At 36.0% G+C, this 20,365-nt stretch overlaps 1 protein-coding gene across 4 annotated transcripts in view; it reads right to left on the bottom strand.

Moving 5' to 3' along the window:
- PATJ (PATJ crumbs cell polarity complex component) overlaps positions 1 to 20,365 on the bottom strand; it is a 246,892-nt gene that overhangs the window by 114,766 nt on the left and 111,761 nt on the right. For all 4 annotated transcript variants that reach the window (XM_081145252.1, XM_081145254.1, XM_081145253.1 and 1 more), the window contains exons 26-27: positions 17,236 to 17,313; positions 13,477 to 13,576 (exon numbers count right to left, since the gene is read on the bottom strand). In XM_081145252.1, coding sequence (XP_081001378.1) covers positions 13,477 to 13,576; positions 17,236 to 17,313 — 178 coding nt within the window. The remainder of the gene's footprint in view (positions 1 to 13,476; positions 13,577 to 17,235; positions 17,314 to 20,365) is intronic.

Raw genomic sequence — 20,365 nt, 5'->3', positions numbered from 1 at the left:
GTCAAGAATATGTAGGAAATGATATTGCTTTTCCATCTACCTTAATATACACTATAATAAATAATAATAAAATACATATTACCATCTAGAAATCATCATATTAGAACAAACAATAGCCAACTAAAATCATACACCTTTAAAAAGGGCTCCAAGAGAATCAAAATACTATACATGTCAAAATTTTCACTCTCTTCTGGTTTGGATAGATAAGTACAAGCAAGCAAGTAATCAAAGAAAAGGGGGGGAGGGGAGATGTCTGCTGCCTTTATTGCATCCTTCTTAAACAAAGTACTTGAAGTACTAGAAGTAGAACTTCTATAGAACTTTTAAGTACATTTTGATCTCATTCCCCAAGTGTAAAAATGTGTACCTTAGAATGAAGGAAACATAGTATTATATAATAGGTTCTTTCTTGCTCTTATTTTCAAAGTTTTAAACCTATGACATAAACAAAAACGATTATCAAGGCGAGAAATGAAGAGAAAAGAAGTTAATAAATTGTAAGGCTGATGGGCAGGAGGGTGAGGGTGCTGGGCTCTTTCTGGGTCTTAGTCCCCTTTGTGAAATTCAAAGAGGTGCTCTTCTCCTTACCCAGCTCACCTCTCCCACACGGTCTCAGCATTGCTCCCTAAGGTTCCTCCTGCCGGTCCTCAGAGGCTTTGTGCGGGGCCTTCACACACTCTCCCTACAACCACATCTGCTCTCCCCGCTGTTATCACACAATCCACACCAATGATGCCCTTTACCCAGAAACACACCAGGCTCTGAGAACAACTCTCAATGAATGCTGGTTGAATGCAGTTTATACGAAAAGTTCTACCTGTATCAGCTTATGGCCTTCTCTTCGTATTTCCTAGAATATTAAAAAAAACCTCCATTGGAAAGTCTGTTCATTTGTTCTCTGATAGCCATTCTACCTTTCTTCTTGACTGACAGAAATAAATATGTTTAGCTGGGCATGTGTCTGCTCAGAAGAAAAAATATTTCCCAGCCTCTTTTGTTGCTAGCTGTGCAACTAAACTCTGGACGGTGGAATCTGAGTTAAAGAGTTATGTGCAACTTTCCAACAATACGCTGAAAAGGAGGAAGGCTGCCCTTCTCTTCTCTTTTTTCCTTCCTGGCAGCTGGGATGCGGCTGTGATGGCTGGACCTAGGTCCTCTAGACTCGGAGGTGATGTAGGGAATGGAGGGCAAACATCGAACAGCAACAACCTGAAAGGAGCGTGGGGCCCAGACACCGTGCAGTGCCCACTTTCAGACTCATACCAGCGAGAAAAGAAATCTCCATCCTTTAGAATAACTATTACTCTAGGGTTTCATCACTCACAGTGGCACTTAATCCCAGCTGATGTATCTTCCACGTAGTTCCCCATATCATCCCCTTGCACTCTGTCAGCGAGTTAGGTTATAGCCAGAAGATCAGTCCTCTTGCTCAACAGTTTAACAGTCCTCTACTGACTGCTGTCACAAGTGTCCCCTCCTTCAAAGCCCTGCAGCGTAACACCGCAAACCTTACTGATTACTCTACACATCTAGCTCAATTTGCCTCACGTCCGCTTGTCAGCTATAAAACTGCCTTGTACAAATAATTCAAAACTGAACTCCGTACAGGGTATTTGAAATATATACTATTTCAAGAAGAAAAAAATATCAAAAAACAAAAGAACATAGTCAATGCCCAAACCCCTCCTATTCACGCCTTTTTCATATTTTTACATATTTCAGTGTTCATCCCATGCACTCATTCATTTAATATTTATTGAGTGTGTCCAGTGTACAAGGCATTAACAAGATGTGCTGAATTAAAAATAAATCAAGAATACTATTCTCACATTATAAACATAATGAATAACCCTATGTGAATAACAACAATATGGAGGCTTCCTTACAAAGACACAATCAATTATTAATTCTATTTCTAGCCCTTCTCTCGTCTCTGGAGTAGGGGGAGAGAGGAAAATCCAAGCTTCTAATCATGGCTTGGTATTTCTGGTGATCAGCCCCCATCCAGGAGCCCACCCAGATTGCCTCATTTAGAACAAAAGATGCTACTAGTGCTATTATAACAGGAATTTACAAGGTGTTAGGAATCCTGTGTCAGGAACAGGGTCAAAGACAAATATTAGAATGAGAGATGTTCCTAGTTTTCTTACCATTAAGGAAATTACAAGGGTTTTAGGAATTCTGTGCCAGGAATTGGGGGGCAGAGACCAATATATACATTTTCTATTATCTCATGGAAATAGTGGTAGGTGGTATTATTCCCACTTAGAGGAAAGAAAATAAAAAATCAGACATTTTTATAATAAGTTATTTGCTCAAGGCTACACAAGTAGCAAGCTGTAAGGCAGGATTTGAAGATTTGAACCCATACCTGATTCAAAGTTTTAACTTCTATGGTATAACTCAGGGGCTGGCAAACTTTCTGGAGTTAGACGGTACATATTTTAGGCTTTGTGGACCTTATGGTCTCTGTTGCAACCAATGAACTCTTCTAGGTTTTTTTTTTAGCTCAAAAGCACTACAGACAATATGTAAATGTTGGGTATGGCTATGTTCCAATAAAACTTTATTTATAGAAACATGCAGCAGGCCAAATCTGGCCTATAAGCTAATTTGTTGAATCTTGGAATAACCGATTAATTTTAAATTAGCTCATCCTGCACCAAAGGTCTGCAGGTTACACAACAAAAGGCCCTATTTTCTCCTACTTGACCAAAAAACTATTTTGTTAACTGAACATGTTAGATGCATAAATCATATATTACAGATTTGTTCAGAAAAAGCAAACACAATGGATTGCTCAATTAAGAAAAAAAAGACTGAGAGCAGGAAAATAAACTCATTATTCTACTGCCTACCCTCCTCAATTATATAAATTCCTCATAAGAACTCCTTTATGATTACTGAAATTTATTTTTCAAAAAAATCCCAGTGTTCCAATGGGAGAATATGTCCTTTCCTTATATACCATCACTGTACTGTGTAGTCCATAAAAAGAACTTCCTGAGTAATACATGTAGATAGTAGAATGATTTCGTTTTATTTTATAAGCCATTGTTCCGAGAGAATGCCCACTTTATAAACTGCACAGATTTGGCCAATCTCTCATAAACATTCATTAGGTTACATGCAAAAATGGCCTTTTCTACATCAGTTCAAAGAATATTTATTGAACATCTACAATGACCTAAGCCTTGGAGATAGAGGAGACTAAATACCTGAACACCTAACCTCAACACCATAACACACAGGAAAAGTGATTACTGAAGCACAAACTAAAAAAAAATCAGAGCACAAACATATGATGAAAGTTATAGACTCCACAGGGACTGGAAAATGGGAAGCTAAGTTTTGCAGGTTCTGTGATCTGCGAAAACACAGATTATCTATGTGCCAAAATGATTTACCTTAAAGAACAACCCAAACAGGGGACTACACAACTTGAAAATTACTAGACTGTATAAATGTGCATTGGCAATCAATCAAACCCAATGTCTGTCACTGGAGGAACCAAAGCATTTTAACTTAATTTTGCACAGGGGCAGGGAGCTGTTTTCAGAGATTTCACATGGCACAGATGAGCAGCACTAACCAATATAATTTTGTTTGTTATTAGACTATCACTATGTACACATTTTATCTGTGCAGGTATAATGAAACATATCCAAGAAACATCAGATGGGTCCAAGCAAACACTTAGATGGGAAGCTAGTAAACTGTCCATTAGATATAAAATCTTCTAACCTTATATACCTCATGATCTTTTGCTTCATGAAGCTAAAAGGTTCCACCTTCTCATTCCCAGCATGCTGTTATATCTGTACTGGTTTCTGAAATACTTAAGAGCAGATACTAAAAACCTGAAGCAGGTTTAGGCAACACGGGGCCAAAACCCAAACTCAATTCAAAACATTTACCAAAATGCTAATACATTTCCATCTCACCTGGGATAAACATGAAACTATTGAGCGATTCAAAATATAATTAAATTTTAAAATTCCATCTAAACATCCGCTTTACCTTAGATGCTTACCCATTCCCTTCTGGTCAACATGAGGAGACTTGCTATTTCTTCTCCAAATACAGAACTTTTTCAGTAATGGAAGAGAAATTTGTTTATGCCGAGAAGCCTGATTCATGCTGAGCTGTGTGTGATGCCACGATGAGGTGTACTCTGAAGACTAATGGCATGCCTCCATGACTGTATTTTTCCCCAATTCAGCTTCATTTGGTTTGTGACTTCTTTTTAAAAAAATTGGGACTTTCAATATTAAAATGTGGTTTGCTGAAAAATGTAATGGATATTTTACTGAATTTGGCACTCTTTGTGGTGTGTTTTTTTTTGAATTCTAATTCCATGTCTCTTTGCCCAATTACTGACAGGGAGGTTAGTAATCAATTTGTCTTTGCCAATGAAATGGATTATTTGAAAAGATCCTTGAAAATACGCAAAGTTAAAACTAGTTAAAAGTGCAGGCTTCGTAGTCATCTAGACTTCATCTATCAAATGAGACTTTAAAAAAATCACAAAATTATATGGATTGAAGAAAATAATATAGTAAATCACTGAGCACAGTACCCAGATCATAAGTACTCCAAAAAAGTAAAGAAATAAAACTATAAATTTTATTTCAGTGTTTGGAAATTTAGTCTCCATGGGTTAGTTACCACTATAATTTCCATACAGAAAATAACAAATTATTGAGCTTTAAGTTTTATATATATATTATTTCAGAGAGAGGAAGGGAGAAGGAGAGGGAGAGAGAAACATCAATGATGAGAGTCACTGATCGGCTGCCTCCTGCACGCGCCCCACTGGGGATGGAGCCCACAACCTGGGCATGTGCCCTGACTGGGAATCGAATCTCGATCTTCTGGATCATAGGTTGATGCTCAACCGCTAAGCCACGCCACCTGGGCATTGAACTTTAAGTTTTAGAATTCTTAGTCCTCTAAAATCGGAGTCTACTTTGTCCCTTTTGCGTTCCTGCTAGTATTTTCTATGTATCCCCTCCTAGTACAGATTGTCTTTGACCTTTCTCTCCTACACTCCCAGCTTATAACATTTCTTTGCCTTTTAGTGGATTCCCAAGTCTGGAGCTGCCAAACTCCCGCCAATCCTGCCAAATTCTTAAGCTCAGTCTTTCCTAGGGCGTCTTCAAGTACATTTGCATTTCTACACATTTTCTCATTTTAGGAAGATTATAAACTTCTTGAGGGCAGAGATTACATTAGTATCTTTCTCCCCTTAGGCTTAGGACTGTATTAGGCTTCAAAAATTTTTAATGTTAGGTAACTATAGTAACTGAGGTTATGTCATACCTCCTCCAACCAATGGGTAAACCATTCTAAGCTTTCTATAAAACGTTTTACTATCTATAAGATAGAAATAATAGGACTAACTGACTTGAGACAGACATATTCATAATATACAATATGAATTCTTTATACTTTGCAAGTATCAGAGTCTTGGCTTATTATAAATGTCATAAAAAGACATAAATATATATTTTTAAAATACTGAATTATTTAAATAAGAAAATATCATGGAAACTTAAGAGTAATATTTCTTACCTTACCTCCCCATTGTATTCACCAAAGAGACAGTCTCTATAAGAAAATAACTTTAAATGCTACTTAATTTTTGATACACTCCCTCCCTAATTCAATTGTAATACCCTCTGTTCAACAATGGATAAATCAAAGTGAGTGTTTAACCTATATTCATATACAAAAACTTGAAATATTTGAAAGTGACATAATACCACTGATATCAAAGTAGCCTAAACCCATTTAAAATAACAAGTTTCTAAGCAGTACAAGAGAAAAAGCAAATTATCTACAGACTGAGGCCTCATCTTTTATTTATCATCCTATGTATAATTTTTGTAAAATATGCCAATAAGAGTTCTAACCTAAACGTAACCTAAACATACTTTTTAAAAATCATTTCATATAAGTATGACTCTTAGCACAAACTAAGCTTTTGTCAAATGTATTCATTAAAGGTTAGTTTTTCTTTAGCAACCTTCAACTAAACTGCTTTAATGTGAAAAAAAGGAGACATGAACTATAAAGATGTTCTTAAAATTAACTGAGTGCAGAGCAGTGACCATAATATAAAGACTATGACAAAGCATTCAAATACTTGGAGTTAAATATGTACATATAAATAGAAACTTTTAATAAATGCTCTATATGTTCATTATGAACATCATGAACAATTAATCCTGACCAGGAACACTGAAAAAGTATCTTATACATAACACATAAAACATGTTTACTTATGAGTTACATTTATAGCTAATAACTTTTTTAAAAAACTGACTTCATTTGTTATTTGAATAAAATGCAAAAGAAACAGAAATTCCTACTGACTAGATATACTCTATTCACTTTCTGGAGAACCCACTATGGGGATTCCTGAGGGTTCTACTGGGGTTTATGAAGCCTGGCCAGGGACAACTTCAAGATGGTGAGACAGAGATGAAGGAAATTACCAGGGATGGCAGGTTACAACGAGGAGACTGAAGCACACCTGTATTTTTAACCTTGAAATCGATTTTAAAATCAAGAAACTTCCTAGAACAAAAGGAAAATGAACAAATTGCTCTAAGGAGTCTGAAGAAAAGCAGGTAGGGTCCACAGATATTCAGGATCATTCCTATAGCTGCCTTGTCAATATAAGTTTGAGTAACGTTGAAAAGATGACAGACAATTGGAAGCAATTCCCATTACAGAATGGAAGGAAACACAGTATGGACAGCTGCTGCTACAGGGGATCTGTGACGCAACGATTTAAGAGCTATAACATCTCCTCTACATAAAAATCACAAAACTGGATACTAGACAGCTCAGGATTCCAGCACTAAGATCCTCAGAAATTATATTTTAGGCAAAAGAAAAGTTCTTGCTCAATTATTTTGACAGCATGATCAGGAATAAGGTTTGTTGGCTTAAATCAGGAATGCAGCATGTATCCTGTTGTTGCAGCAGAAAGAACCTGATTTTCATGTGCACTGCTGAAAATAAAAAGAAAGGCTATACTGTGATGTCAAACTCTTTGAGTTTACAATTGCCTCCCTTAGGCAAGCATTCCTAGGCAAGCAGACCCCTATTATATCTAAATATTCTGTATCTTACTTAGATTAAAAAAAAAAGCTCTCATATTAATAAATTAATTTTTTTAAAGTCAGGCAAAAAGCATATACTAAAGAGAATAATTTATTGCATGAAATTATATTACCAACCTAGGAATGATTTCAAGAACTGCATGCTAACAAGGAAGTTCCTGACAATACTTCCAAGTGCTGAGCCCCCAGCCCTAATGAATTTGAATGTGTAGGTTTAGATGAATGGGACCTCAATCATAATCAGCAAGTAACATTTAAGGTGCTATTTTACAATGTAGAAGAGGCAGCCTTCTGTTTACTACTATGATTCCTTAATGACATTCTGCTTTCACCTACAACAAAATGCTGAATGGTCAGTATTTTTAAATGAATCAGAATAACCTCATTCTAATGTAAATCATCTTCCCTTTTGATTACAGTGAAGGCACAAATAGCAACAATAAACGTCCAGGAGAGCGACTTCTCGGTCACAGTTCTGAAAGGAGAGAATCCTGCATGAACACAGTGTTAAGAATTCTGGCACTGCACCTACTAATATATTCGTAACAGTCTGATAAACTACTCTACTTTTCAAAAACATTATACAGATGAGTCCAGCTACAATACAGATGAATGGGAATTTTTAAACGTTTGTTTCTAGCATACAATTGCCTTGCACATGCATATGTACCCTCCCTCTCTCGCTTAAGATAAATGCATTAGCTTATTATTGTTCAAACCTTTAAAACAACATTCTGCACCAACACTAAAACAGCTTGAGGTTGCATTCCAAAAGAACCACAGATCACAGAGGCACAGATATCTTACCTGGGAAACCCCCTTGGACCATTGCTGTGCCAGTGCTCCCTTCAGGATATCTGCATTCCTGTTACACATTCAATGCTGGAAGCAGCTCAGATCCTCACCAGACTCTGTCCGGTCTCTTCTGTCGACCTTGGGCCTATTTCCCCCCACTCAAGATTTTATTCTCTGTGAAGGCTAGTTGCCAGTCTGTATCTATCGTGAGAAGCAATCAATTAAGCTCATTTCCAGCTACCTCTCGAGCTAACCGTCACATCTGTCAGTAGGTAAAAGCTGCCTGGGAAAGTGCCGGGAGAAGCAAAATCCCGGGTTTCCCACATCTGACCCTCAGATGCTCCGCGCTGCCGACTGTGGCACTCGGTTACCCTGCCAGCATCAGGAGGACAGCTCTGTTCCACAGCAGAGGCAAGATACACACAACCATTTATTTTGTGGTCAGCTTCAATTAATATCATTTTAATGACCCAGTTTTCCTGCTGAGAAATGGTTCATCACATTAGTCGCATCTTTCTAATGCCGATTAAAAGGAAACAATTGATTTCAGCCCATCCGAAGTGAGTGGAACCGTCAACTTGCTCCCTCCTCATTGCTCACAGCATTCAATCATTTCTATAACAAAGAAACTGGTGAACCACATTGAACACACCGCAGCCCCGAGCGAGATTCATTTGTGTCTCACTAACAATCTAAACGTGCAGGCGAGATTCTATTTAAGCTGTCAAGTCTTCAAGTTAGCTTTTTTGGGGGGGAAATTATGAAACAAAACAAAACAAAACCCCACCCAGAAGCTTCAGAGAAATTGCTAGAGGAATAGTTGAGGTTCCTTAAACTTCACTTAAAATGCTATGTTGCATCTCCTAACCTGTCCCACACCAACACACCTGAATATATTCATCTAGCCAACTGCAATTACCTCAGAATTACTTTTCTATCAATTACTACAGTATCTTCTGACCTTTCTTTGTGAAATGTATAGTCATCTATCTGATCACCAATCATATATAAAAACGTCAAGAACATCTGAACATAATTTAAATGCTGCTCAAAAGACCTTAATACAATTTTTTGTTTATAGTTGTAATAAATACATTTCGATTATATCAAGGGCTGAAGCTTTGGAAGTTTTTGTAATAAAAATCCCATTAAAATAAAACGATCACCTATCTCCATCATAGGGCAACAAATAGAATTCTAATTATTTTACTTAATTATAAAGATTAAAAAAAAATTAATTTTAAGAAATGAGAAAAAGAATTTACATAAAATTTAAAACTTAAATGTTAGCCTTTACTTCTTAACATTTCCCCTATTTTGCATTGTCAAAAACAACAAAAGGAGAGAGCAAATAAATTCATATGTTTAGTAAAATGAACATGAAAATACTGCTAGAAGCCACTAATGCATGCTTATTTGAGGTAAACATTCTTTACATTCTTGAAATCTCAGTAATAATTGCTGTTGATTGTAGTGACATCTATTGGCAAGGTAGAGATCAGCTACAGAGCCCACAGTGAAAAAAAAGAAATAAAAATTGTAAACCCAAAATTCTACTAGTTGCTCAATAAATCTTCAGCAGGCATGAGGCTATTTCATGTTAAAAACTGGCAAGGGGCACACAGAAGGCACTGAAAGGGAGACCCACAATATGGCCTGACACCAAATGAGACCTAGATTCCAGTCCTGACCTGAACAATAACTAATTTGTGACTTTGAGCAAACTAATGGCTCCGGTCTTAGAATTCTTGACTGTAAAATTAGACCAGATAAAATTTAAGGTTCTCAAATCCCATCACCATGAAGGAAGACATTGATTAAAATACTTCTACTTCCTTATTTAACATAATTTGCTGTATGATTGCCCTCCTCTTTTAACACAGACCTTTTCATAATGTTTTAATTACCCCTTACAAATGTGGTTCATTAATTTAAAATAATAGTTAACTCTGAAATAATTTTAATAGTTTTATTTGGTATAATTTACACAACACAAAATTACCCATTGAAAGCACACAATCAATAGAATTTTGTAAATTTATAGAGGTATGCAACCATAACCACAATCTAGTTTTAAAATATTTTTACCACCCTCACAATTTCCATCCACCCCAACTCCAGGCAACCACTGACCTGTTTTCTATCTCTGTATCTGTTTTTTTTATGGACATTCTATATAAATGGAATCATACAATATGTAGTCTTTCGCTTTAAGCTTCCTTTACTTAATATAACGAACAGGTATCAGTATATTGTTCCTTTTCACTGCTGAACAGTATTCCACTGTACGGATAAACAACATTTTTTTATCCATTCACCAGGTGGTGGATATTGGGCATTTCCAGTTTTGGGCTATTGCGAATAGTGCTGCTGTGAACATTTATGTCGCAGTCTGTGTGGACATGTTTTCACAGAATTGCTGGGTTGTACGATAAACTTACGTTTAACTTTCTAAGAAACTACCAAACTATTTTCCAAAGTGGCTGTATCATTTCACATTCCCACCAGCAGTGTATGAGAGTTCTAGTTGTGTGCCTGTCTTTTTCATTAAAATCATTCTAGTGGATGCCTAGTGGTTTTAATTTGCATTTCCCTAATAATTAATGATGTCGATCATTTTCATGTGCTTACTAGTCACTTATGTAACTTTTTTGGTGAAATATCATTTTAAGTTTTGTCCATTTTTATAAAAATGGGCTGCTTGTTTTCTTATTATTGAGCTGTAAGACAGAATACTTTGTTTTCTTCCAATTAACATTTTGTTATACAAAACTCAAGTGGATTAAACATATTGAACATAGAATTATTTTCTCAAATGTTTCTGCACTTTACTAGAAATTCTGCAAAGTTCAGCTTTGGCCTTAGACTTTGACTAAAATCTGCTATTTGTCTTTGGCCTCTGGAAAGACACAGATGGGAAAGACACGTGAACATTATTCAGGCACCTCCGAACCAGGGCAGGATCAATGATCCTGGAACAGCATGATCACCAATGAAAACAAAACTGTGTATTAATGGCAATAACCCAAACCAGGCTGACATTTCAATTTACTGTTACTACCTAGGTTAGAATTTCTCGTGTAACTTGGAGTGAAAATTTCTTCATGTGCCTGATTTGTTGAAATTCTACCTGTTAACTGAAGCATAAATATTTATTATTGCAAGAGTAAAATACTACAAATGATTAAAAATGAGGACAAAAGCTGCTGATTTTTTGTATTAAAAATAAAAAAACTTTAGAAGGGTAAAGAGAAAAATATATTGGCAGTTAATGAGAATTTTAAGAGAATTAACTCTACATTATATCTTCTGCCAATCAACAGATGTTCATATTTAAATACTGGAAGGCAGAATAACAGAAGTTAAGTCATGTCATAAAATATGTAGGACTGTTTGGCAAACTAGCACTCAACAAAGTAACATTTATTTTAGTTTTAAAATTCTATTTAGGCCATGAATTTTCCCCAAAAAATTCTCCTACACTGGGAAAAATGAAAAGAAAAAAAAAAGACAATTGTCAACCCTACAGCACTGAAATTCCATGGGAAAAAAAATTACAAAATCATATACAAATACTTCTTTGGTCCAGGGAAAATAAAGAATAGAAAGAGAAAAAGTATTAGATAAAAATGAAGTATTCCAAAATTTCTTTCTCTTCTAGTGATCACAATTCAAAGTGAAAGGGTAATAGTATCATCGTAGGCAATGACGATCAGGGAGCAGTCCAGCAGTAGTGTTAATAATGTATTGTTCCTACACGGTAATATTATACTTCAAAAAACTGCTGCCTGGCTGGTGTGGCTCAGTTGGTTGGGTGTCGTCCTGTGCACGGAAAGGTTCCTGGTTTGATTCCTGGTCAGGGCACAGGCCCTAGTTGCGGGCTCCATCCCCAGTTGGGGGTGTGCAGGAGGCAGCTGATTGATGTTCCTCTCTCACAATGATGTTTCTCTCTCTCTCTTTCCCTCTTTCTTCCTCTCTCTCTAAAAAGTAATAAAAAGATCTTGAAAAAAACTGATTGCTAAATTTTTAAAAATTAAATTATAATAATTTTTGGATAAAATTTTAATATATACTTTGCCGGAATTTCATTTTGTAATGGTAATACTTGGCGGGCTGAAGACATTTTTCTTACTATTAATAATGATAAAGAGTAGTAGCTAACATTTCAAGAGTCCTTCCTATATGTCGCTTCCTATATAACCAGGTTATATCTCTTCTAGTCTCTCACAACCACCTGGTGAAACAAGCACTATTATTATCCCTGTGAGTGAAAATCAGTGTCCTTCCTAGATCCCACTAATGTTGTGAATGTGTCTGTGCATATGTGCAAATACAGATGTACACATGATCTTGGAACTTCGGGTGAGTACTGTGCTCTGCCTATTTTATGGCATCAAAGTACTACTGACTAGATAACCTCCAATCACTTTGCACCTACTTCTGCTATAGCAATGGGTCTTAAGTAATGGGAAATGTAGACGATAGTACAGGTTCTGGAGTCAGAGTGCCTGGGTTTAAACTCCATTTGCACTATTTACTAGCTGTGTTAAGTTTGGACATATTCCTTCATTTCTCTCAGCTTTGGTTTCTTTATTTGTATAGTTAGTGACGTCACAAAGTGAGTATGTTGACTGACCTAATAATATATGTGAAGGCTTGGCACATAGAAACCAGAGTGTTTACTAGTTATCACAATCCCTATACTAATTGCTTTCCCCCCTCTAATTCTCACAGCAATCCTATGAGGCAAGTTATAAGACACCCCTTCCTCCCCTTATGGATAAGACAGTATGATCCAGGAAAAGGTTAAGTAACCTGTCCATGAATTCACAACTAAGTAGTAGAACTAGTATTAGAACGAAGCCTTAGTCACATGCCCAAACCAGGTTTCCTAACAACTCTGCAAATACAAGCACTCGAGCATCGCAGAGATTATAAATAATCAACAGGTTGTCTCCACTCCACAGCAACTGTCCTAATATCTAGATCTGAACAAGGGACTGTGTTACATGTGTGCACACACATCTCTCACAATAGTAATCAGATCTAACTCCAATAAATATATGTATGAATGTATATTTGATGCAGCTAATGCAAAAGAAAATTTAAATGGAATTCTAAAGGAGAATATACGACTTGGGAGGCCCTCTGTAATTTTGCATGAGAGACATCACCATCCATTTGAGTAGGGTAAGTAATCAAGAACTGACATCCAATTCCGGTTACTGCGGGTCAAATGCAATTTCAAGGACTTCTTAGCATTTTTGTCTTCACAACCAAATCATAAGACCAGGATGGAATGTAGGCAAAATAGTGTACAACCCAGTTGCCTTTGATAGCCACTCTAATATTATATTAGTGTCAAAGAAAAAAGCTTAGGAAAACAGTCACAAAAGTTAAAAAGGATGTCAATTTCTCTTTCAGGATGATATATTCATATGCATTTTCTAAGAACCCACAGCTCTGCCCTTGATAATTTACAACCATCTTTAAAGCACAGTTTAATAAATTCTGCACCCACTTGGAATAATGGAAAGAAACTCACTGTTGGTAAAGGCATGTCCTTCTTCACTTTCATCACTGTCATCAGACGGAGCTCTATAAGGAGGCGGCAGTTTCATCGGAGGCGGGGCTGTTCCTTGCCTCTGAAGATGCAAAATTTGAAAGAAGGGTCAAGTGCCTTTGCACAATCCTTTTCTCCAATAACAAACAGGATAAAAAGATTATCTGTATCCAACTTCGGTTAGATCATGAGGATTAGAAGACAGATGTAATTCATTTTCTTATGTGTATGTTCTTACATAAAAGTGACTCTGTGGTGTAAACACACCAATAAAGAAAACAGGAATTCAAAAGCACAGTTCCTAACACTGCAGACCTACCCAGAAGAATGCACTCCTTTTCCCAGTACGAAAGCCAATTATATGTCTTTTCTTTACACTGTTAAAGCTTAGTTTTCTGTTATTAAACCAAATAGTTCAAGTGAAAGACGCTCCAAAGTTAAATCTAAATAGCAAAACTACTCACTGTATTAATTCTACAATTACTTAAACTTTTCATCCAATTGTAGAAGATACAGATTTCACCCCTAAAAGCATCCTTGAAATGAAATACCAAGATTTTCTAACTGAAAGGGGGTTCATTTATAATTTGTAGATCGTCAATACACATTTCAAAGTTTTAACAAAGAAAGAAATCTTTATGATGAATAGGTTTTGTATGTCTATTTTAAATTTACATACTGAATGATTCAAAACATCAATATTTGGCTCAAACTCTTAATTAAAGCAGAACAAAACTCTATGATCAGGTTACCTTCGCAGAATGCAGGCATTTTCTTGAGCGCTGGGAAAAATAAAACATACCAAATACAGAGAGATCCAGCTGCTAAAGAATAGGAGCAGACTGACCCGCACACTCCACAGATCCAAAACAATTGCATTAAGATTTGTTTTGCTACAGCATTTCAACAAAGTACATTCAATTACGATTTATATGACCAAACCACTAATGGCAGGATATACTTCAATAAATGGACAATGACTGGGCAATTACAGAAAGCAGGCATGTAATAAGTTCCTCAAAAACAGAGAACACTCTTTGGTATCCATAAAGGAAAACACATACCCAAATTTATTTAACCAAAACAATACTTCATATATATATATATATGTAGAAAATTAAAAAATTGATAAAATTCAAGAATGATGAAGATACCAAATACGAAATGCTTATTAAGCAACCAAAGAGTACATAAATTGACCACAATGTCTCTTTAATTCTTGCTTGGAAAAAATTAAGAGTTAAGTGAACAGTAAAGAAGGCAAATTAATTTTTTTCAGTAAACCTTTTCTGCAGAACCAGATTATCTAGGTCAAAGACAATACTCAGAACAAACACAGCCAGTTTTTAAAGTAATATTAAAGATATATATTCTTTACTAGCACTTTTTATAAAATGTACACAACTGATTTATTTAATTAACTCTACCAACACTCTCGAGAAGACTATTGGATAAGCATTTCTTGGCCTCTCTCTAGTTTGAATGTGGGTTGCCAGATACCTGGGGAATCTTTACACTGCACATGAGAGAAGGGTGTGGGCAGGGGCAGGCTCTTCCTATAGCAATGAAGGCTGGAGGCAGGGATACACAAGGAGGCCGGGTGAATATAATCTCCACGAGGGCAACACAGACAGTGTGGCATCCTCAGCTCCAAGAATATTTCCTGGTACAGTGTAGGCCTTGCTTAAATCTGAGTAAATAACTAACTGTTTGTCACTCCTGCTATTTAGGTTCCTGGACAATATTAACCTATAGAAAAATGATGATGATGAAAACAGGTCTTTTCCAATAGCATTGCATATTAATTTTGTCTGGTAGAGATGTAGATTATTTTAGTCCTGTAGAAAGAATAACTCCAAAGGTTACAGTTTTATTGCCCTGTAAGGCACTAACCAATTTTGTACCTAAATTTGAATCTTACTTAAGCATTCTCTTTCAGCAACTATAACTACTTCACTCTCTCCAACTCTCTCTGAACCAGGCTAACCATCTTGTTAGTTCCCTCTTTAATGAATTAAATAAATACCTGGCACCTGTACATTTTGCATAATTTTATAGGTCAAGTTTTTATTTATTTTTCTTAAATTATACTTTATCAGTTTTGGAGGTCCCACTGAGATGTTCAAATAGACTCACCTTCCAGAACCAATTAAACAGTGGTGCCTGAGGTATGCAATTTGTGAGCTATTTGAATCCTGTATACATGATTTCTTGGCTCCCACAGTAAATCCCCAGTGGCAACAGAACTTTTCGGGTTTTCTACTCAGTTTCTCCATTTTTCAATGTCCAATTCTATGTTTTTGTTACTGAAAGCGCTCTGTGTGTATGACACTGAGAACAGCTCTTTCCTCTCTGTGAGTGTGTAATATTAATATGTGCTCTGCGTGTGTGTATAAAAGAACACTGAAAATTCTTAGACATTAACCTGAGTATTATCGGCCGATTCTAAGGCTCAGCACACTGTGGAGTATCATTAATGGAATGTTGGATTATTTGTTGCTGTTAAAAATGATCAGAGAACATATATCCTGTAACACTCTAAGCGCCCTCAGGAAGTTCACAAGAGATCATTTTGATCTTTGTAAAATGCTTTGAGGAGGTTCCCCTTAGTCCCAGAGTCTAGCATGTCCAGACTTTTCACTTGGAATAGATGTGTCTTAACCTTACGTAGGTATAATTTACATATAATAAAATGTACTCATTTTAAGAACTCACCTGCAATAAATACATTTTTATAATGTATTTCACCAACATAACAGTCCCTAAAAATATAGTCATATTAAACTTACAGTTGATTGCAAATATCCTTGCTATGCATTGAAAATCAATTTGGTTTAATGGAACAGGCCAAAGTTGATGGGAATCATACATTTACCTTTTTCCATCCTGGAATCTTATGTGGAATTTTCCTGAATCAAATACTTTACTTTGTTTCCCCAAAGTAACTGAATTAGTAACCAGTTTATTCATCTATGTGTGTTTATTATCTGTGTCCCCACAGACAGATCTCTCATTTGTTTCCTTTTGGAAGTTATATCCCAAATGTTGTACAGTAACGGGCATACCGTAAGTTTCCAATAAACAACTGAGTGCTCAGGCCTTAGAATCAACATATAAATTCACAAACTTCCAGCAATAAAATAGACTAATCTGAGAAACCCTTCTTAACCACATAAAAATGACAAATAAGGTGTCAAAAATGTGTTTTTGTAACATGTGACCAAGAACAGAAATATTCATAAACGCTAAAGGGCATGTGACAATCCCTGGAGGCCTGAAGCCAGTAATTTTGTTTTTTGTTTTGAGGAGTCCTTTTTAAAAAAATTGTTTTCATAGATCAATGATGCTTTATTTTGTTTTCTTTTTTTTTTTTTAATTTATTGGGGTGACACTGGTTAACAAAATTATACAGACTTCAGATACACAATTTTACAACACAGCATCTGTACACTGCATTGTGTGTTCACCACCCTAAGTCTCTGTCCGTCACCATTTATCTCCCCTATACCCTCCCCTACCTCCCTCCACACACACCCCCAACCAGCAATCACCACACTGTCGTCCCAGTCCATGAGTTTTATTCTATTTAGAGGAGTCTTTATTCAATGAACGAGAACGTACTGTGTGCTTATTAAGCGTCAGGCAATGTTCTGGGCAACGAGGATTATTATGAGACAGGAGAGATACCAGCCCTCATGGAATATAAGCTCATTTTTTAAAAACTTGAGAGGTTCGAGTTACCTTTTCTTTTCTTCCTTGGGTGTCTTGGTCCTGGCTATTAGCGACTTTGTTGGCCTTGCTGTGCGCACTAGGAATGGCCTACCGCCAAGAAAAAAAGGGGGGAGGACAGAAGCATTTAAATGGCATGATCATTACATTCCTTTATGTATTTTTTAAAAACAGTTAAAATCTTAATTAACTTTTTGACTTCATCTATAACATAAAGACATGAGAAGTACGGTTCAAGGTGAACAATACACCTTGGGAAATCTGACAAGCAATATAAGCTTAAATTGTGGGGCGTGTAAGTGCATGTATGTATGTGTGTGAGTGAGAGAGAGAGAGAGAGAGAGAGAGAGAGAGAGAGATATCGGGGGTAATAAGCTCACAGGCGTGTGTGTGTAGATCCAGAAAGGGAAGATAAAGAACACTAAAAAGAAAGTCATGATACTGTTTTCCAAACATCTCATTTTGCAAAATACAGTGTAAGGGGCAACCTAAGTTAATTCCTGGAACATAGGGTGCATCACTTATTTGGTAGATTTACCTTATTTATCACTGTACCCCAGGTCACATATGTTATCTAGCACACTTGCACACAATTAATATCTCACCGTCACTGTTAGCATAAAGATGAATTTCAAATCTATTTCCATCACTAAATGAAAGCCCAATGGGAGCTGGACTTTAGTGTTATTTATCACCATTAACTCCGGTGCTCAGAAAGAGCCTAATACATAGTTACACTCAATAAATGTTTATACATGAATGAAAGAGTGTAATTTCACAGAAGTTATTTTAATCCTTTATGGTACCAACAGCATAGATTAATTTTTTTAAAGCTATGTATGAACCATCTTAGGAAAATATAAAATTTTTAGTGTTTTGTTTTTGTTTTTTTAAAAGGCTCTTTAAATAGCTAACGCAAATCATCTTTGCATAAAAATCTCATGACAGACATAAAGATTAAAAGAAAAAACAAATCTTTTTCACAAATTTAAAGAAACTGTCTAGGGATAATTTTTAAAAACAGTTTCTCTCTAAATGCAAGTTAAGATAATTTTATTCACTTTTAATACAGAGTCTACAGAAATAAATTAATTTTGGAATAAATAAAGTCTCAGAAATGTTTCATTTAAGTAAAAAACAATAGTGATGATACATCACAAAATATTCAGTGCTCCCTACATGAACAGACACTGTGCTAGTGCTAAATATTTACTTCTCTATTTAATACACAAACCACCTAAATCAGAGTTCAAAAACTGCTGGGTCTACAAGCATGTTTTTTGTCCTAAAGAATCTTAGAACAAACAGAACACTTCGCCTCCCTGATGAGTCAGAATACCTGCCCACACTGGACCTACGTTTTCCTATGGAAAAACCAGCTTAAGCTGAACAGCAGAGCTTTGGGATGAGACAGAATGTCAGTTGCTATTCATAAGGTTTACACTGTTTATTTTTTGAATAGCAGAAAAGTATATTTCTGTACACATATCATCAGCAAAATTTGGAAGACAAAAGACTTATCGAGAAGACTACATCTTTAAGAAAGGTAAAAGAGAGCCCATTTCTTGTGAAAGTAAAAAATAAATTTGTATATGGTTAATATGCAAAATATATGTGTCAAAAAAATTTAGGCACCATTATAAAACAATGGTATTAGGAAGTACAAATGGAATATAGGAGGAAAAAGGAAAACAACACATGAAAATAAATTTAATGAACTGAAGGGATGACCCCAGTTTCAAAACATTAAAAAAATACATGATGGCCCTGTTAAGTGTAGTTATGTTACTAAGTGGGGAAAAAATTACCGTGGCATAAAAACTATCTATAGAGGAGTGCAGTATAAACTATGAGTTCTCTCAAATACGCATTATATTTACTTATAAATCTAAATGGATACACACATTTCTTTCTAGTATGCTGAAAACACACTCTAGTAATTCAGGAGAAAAAGCTTAAAAAGGTAATATATTGTTGATACATATAAAGTATCTGTTAAAAGCACAAGTGTAAAAAAAATAAATAAAAATACAACTCAAAGAAAATGAAAGTACAAGGTTAAAACACCACTGCTCAACTCATGGTGTTGATAATTTCCATGTGACCGTGGTACAGTTAGACACAGGGCCTTTGATCGGCCCGACAGAAAATGGCTTCTTTTGGGGGCTTTGAGAGAAAGGCTCATAGTAATGTAAAATGGTCAAAAATGAATATGCACTTGGCTGTATTTCCTATTTCTGTGATGATCAACACTACTTGCAACAGTAAGTGGGCCAAAGGGAAGACCATTTTGTAAAAATCTGAACCCTGATTCCTTTCATTGGCTCATTCAACAGGAATCACTTTGTGCTAAAAAATGGACCAAGTCATGGGCACAGTAATTGACACCATCACCTGAATACGCTCCCTTGGCTAGAACCCCAGAGAGGTCGATGCCTGATGAACCAAATGCACAATCCAGGGGTCTGTTGTGCTGCATGGGGCATAAATGGGGGATGAGTGACTTGAGCATGGCATGATGCTGAAGAGATTTTCTTTTACTTTTTTTGAAGAGTTGAAAGATATTGCACTGTTTACGTCATCCAGGAGATTTCCACCTCAGCTCACCAGCAAAGGTTGGATTGAAAGCCTGGACTTTCAGGTTGACTTTATAACCTATTTGAATGCTTTCAGTATTTTTTGGCAGGGCATTCATAAGTGCCTCATAAGTATATAATTTGATTGGCTCATTCTAGTTCAAAACTATTCCTTTGGAAGTATCATTTGTCAAGGAATATTCATGCCAATTTTCCTAATGAACTCAGTTTCCACAAATAAAAGTGACGGCGTAAACTACTTTCTCAATATTATAAAAGTTTAATAGTAGATTCCAAAAAAAATCTTGTATTTCAAATGGTATGAAAATGAGAAGGCTTTATTCAGTCCACCTCTGTCAACTAGTCCTGATGGTGTGTAAACACAGCGCTAAGACTAAAAGGGACTGAACTACAACACAATGAACTGTAGCAGAGCTGCCCGAGTGTGGCACGAGGCAGCCTATTAACATTTCTATCTCTCTATCCCTCTCCCTAAAATAAATAAAAACATACTTTTAAAAATATGCACATTTTTTTCTTGTGTTCAGACGTATCTATATGTTGAA

The sequence above is a fragment of the Miniopterus schreibersii genome (genome assembly GCF_964146895.1).
Source record: "Miniopterus schreibersii genome assembly, chromosome: 8".
NCBI classification, from domain to species: domain Eukaryota; kingdom Metazoa; phylum Chordata; class Mammalia; order Chiroptera; family Miniopteridae; genus Miniopterus; species Miniopterus schreibersii.
This window is presented reverse-complemented; position numbering and strand designations above follow the sequence as displayed.